General features: G+C 43.9%; 1 protein-coding gene across 1 annotated transcript; it reads left to right on the top strand.

Moving 5' to 3' along the window:
• Positions 1-516: 516 nt before the first annotated feature.
• LOC109953980 (beta-1,3-galactosyltransferase 2-like) lies at positions 517-1,832 on the top strand. Its single transcript, XM_020589415.1, has one exon. It carries the CDS (start codon positions 518-520, stop codon positions 1,517-1,519), a length of 1,002 nt encoding a protein of 333 aa, XP_020445071.1. The 5' UTR covers position 517; the 3' UTR covers positions 1,520-1,832.
• Positions 1,833-1,838: the final 6 nt, after the last annotated feature.

The raw sequence follows: 1,838 nt of genomic DNA, 5'->3' as shown, positions 1-1,838 counted from the left end.
AATTTATGTTTTTAGCCAGCAGATAGCACAGTTTTGAAGTGATTAGGCTATATTTTATATTCCAAAATGAGTATGAAGTTACATTCATCTGGGACTATATGTGTTGAATCAATTGAAAAGTTGTACATTGGTATGGCCCTAAAAATACTCAAATGTTCAGGCAAAATGAGCACCAAAAAAGAATGAGGCCATGATCAAGCAGGGCCGTGCTGTTCACTTGCTGCCCAAACTCCTCACAGTTTACTAAGGCAGGTGACCATTGATATGTGGATATGTGATATCCGTGTAAAATTAAGAAATGTAATCAAAACATTTCGAATGATAGCAATAAGCATTACACTGATACTGAGGAATAACATTTTCATGCTGCGTTTGTAATTTTCTAAAAGAATTAGAATGTTTGTTTTTTTTTCATAAAAGATGGTTGGATTGTGTGCTGCTGATCTATTGTAATGATACGTGCTGAGAAAGTGCTGCTATCATGCAATAACACAAGTCTCTTTTCTGTGCAGTTTTAATGGAAAACACGAGGAGATACTTAAAGCAGATCCTTATCTTTATCCTGGGAACAGTGGCATTGTTCCTCATCTATGAAAACTTTGAGATTGGGTGCTGGAATATTGTAGCTCTCGGAACAACATCAGCAGCAGCAGCAGAACACCCATGGGAGGATCCTGGGCCGTATCATGTGGCCTATCCACGAAACTACAAAGTCATCATGGATGACACACCGAGCTGTAAAACCACGACTCCTTTCCTGATCCTGATGGTTCCAGTTGCACCCGGGGATGTGGCAGCTCGGGACACCATCCGGAAAACATGGGGAGGTGAGAAACAGGTTCTGGGTAAGCTGGTCAAGACCCTCTTCATACTGGGCCTACCAGGTGGAGCTGATGCTCAGCAGCAGCAGGAGAAGCTTAGACAGGAGAGCCAGCAGCACCACGACCTGATCCAGAGCAACTTCCAAGACAGTTATCGCAACTTGACGATCAAGACTATGGTCATGCTGGAGTGGCTCGTTGCACACTGTGTTAACGCTTCTTATGTCATCAAGGTTGATTCAGATGTGTTACTCCATGTCCGAAATTTGGTCAAACTATTGCTAGATCCCAGTACAGCCAAACAAAACTACATCACAGGTGTGGTGTGGTGGCACAGCCCAGTTTTAAGAAACCCATTCAACAAGTTCTACATGCCAAGAGACGTGATCGCTGAGGCGGAGTACCCTCCGTATCCTCTGGGCATGGCCTATGTCATGTCCCTGGACCTGCCTGGGAAGATCCTTGGAGTCTCAAGTCAGATTAAACCCATCTACATTGAAGACGCCTACCTGGGTATGTGCCTGAAGCGCCTGGGTATTCCCCCAACAGACCCTCCTGAACAGACGTTGTTTATTGTCGACCCCAGCCACCCTCTGAGCAGTTGCAGCCTTTCAAAAGTGATCGCCACGACCACAACAAGTGCCTCACAGATGATTAGTTATTGGGAGAGGAGCAGACAGCCAGAAGCTAAATGCTGAACTTCATAAGGTTTACCAAGGTGTTTGGGGGCTGGATAAGGTAGTGAGGCGACCCTTTGGTCATGGGAATGTTTCTAAATCAGACAAACAAATGTGTTTACTCTGGGTTTGCAGACAATGTGGAACCACCTTGTTTTTTGTTTGGACAGAAAAATATCATTGTATTAAAGACATTTAAGAATGTACTTCTGAGTTAAACTCTGAGCTGTATCAGCTCTCACACAGATCAAAACATAGATGAGGGGGTTTCAGTTTGTCATTTTCAGTGTTCTTTTCAGATACTGTGTCTTAAACTAAGTCTTTCCCTGCTTTGTCCACG

Source organism: Monopterus albus, unplaced genomic scaffold (assembly GCF_001952655.1).
Source record: "Monopterus albus unplaced genomic scaffold, M_albus_1.0 scaffold2399.1, whole genome shotgun sequence".
Classification (NCBI taxonomy): Eukaryota; Metazoa; Chordata; class Actinopteri; order Synbranchiformes; family Synbranchidae; genus Monopterus; species Monopterus albus.
Note: the sequence above shows the minus strand (reverse complement) of the source record. Positions and strands in the feature narration are given on the sequence as shown.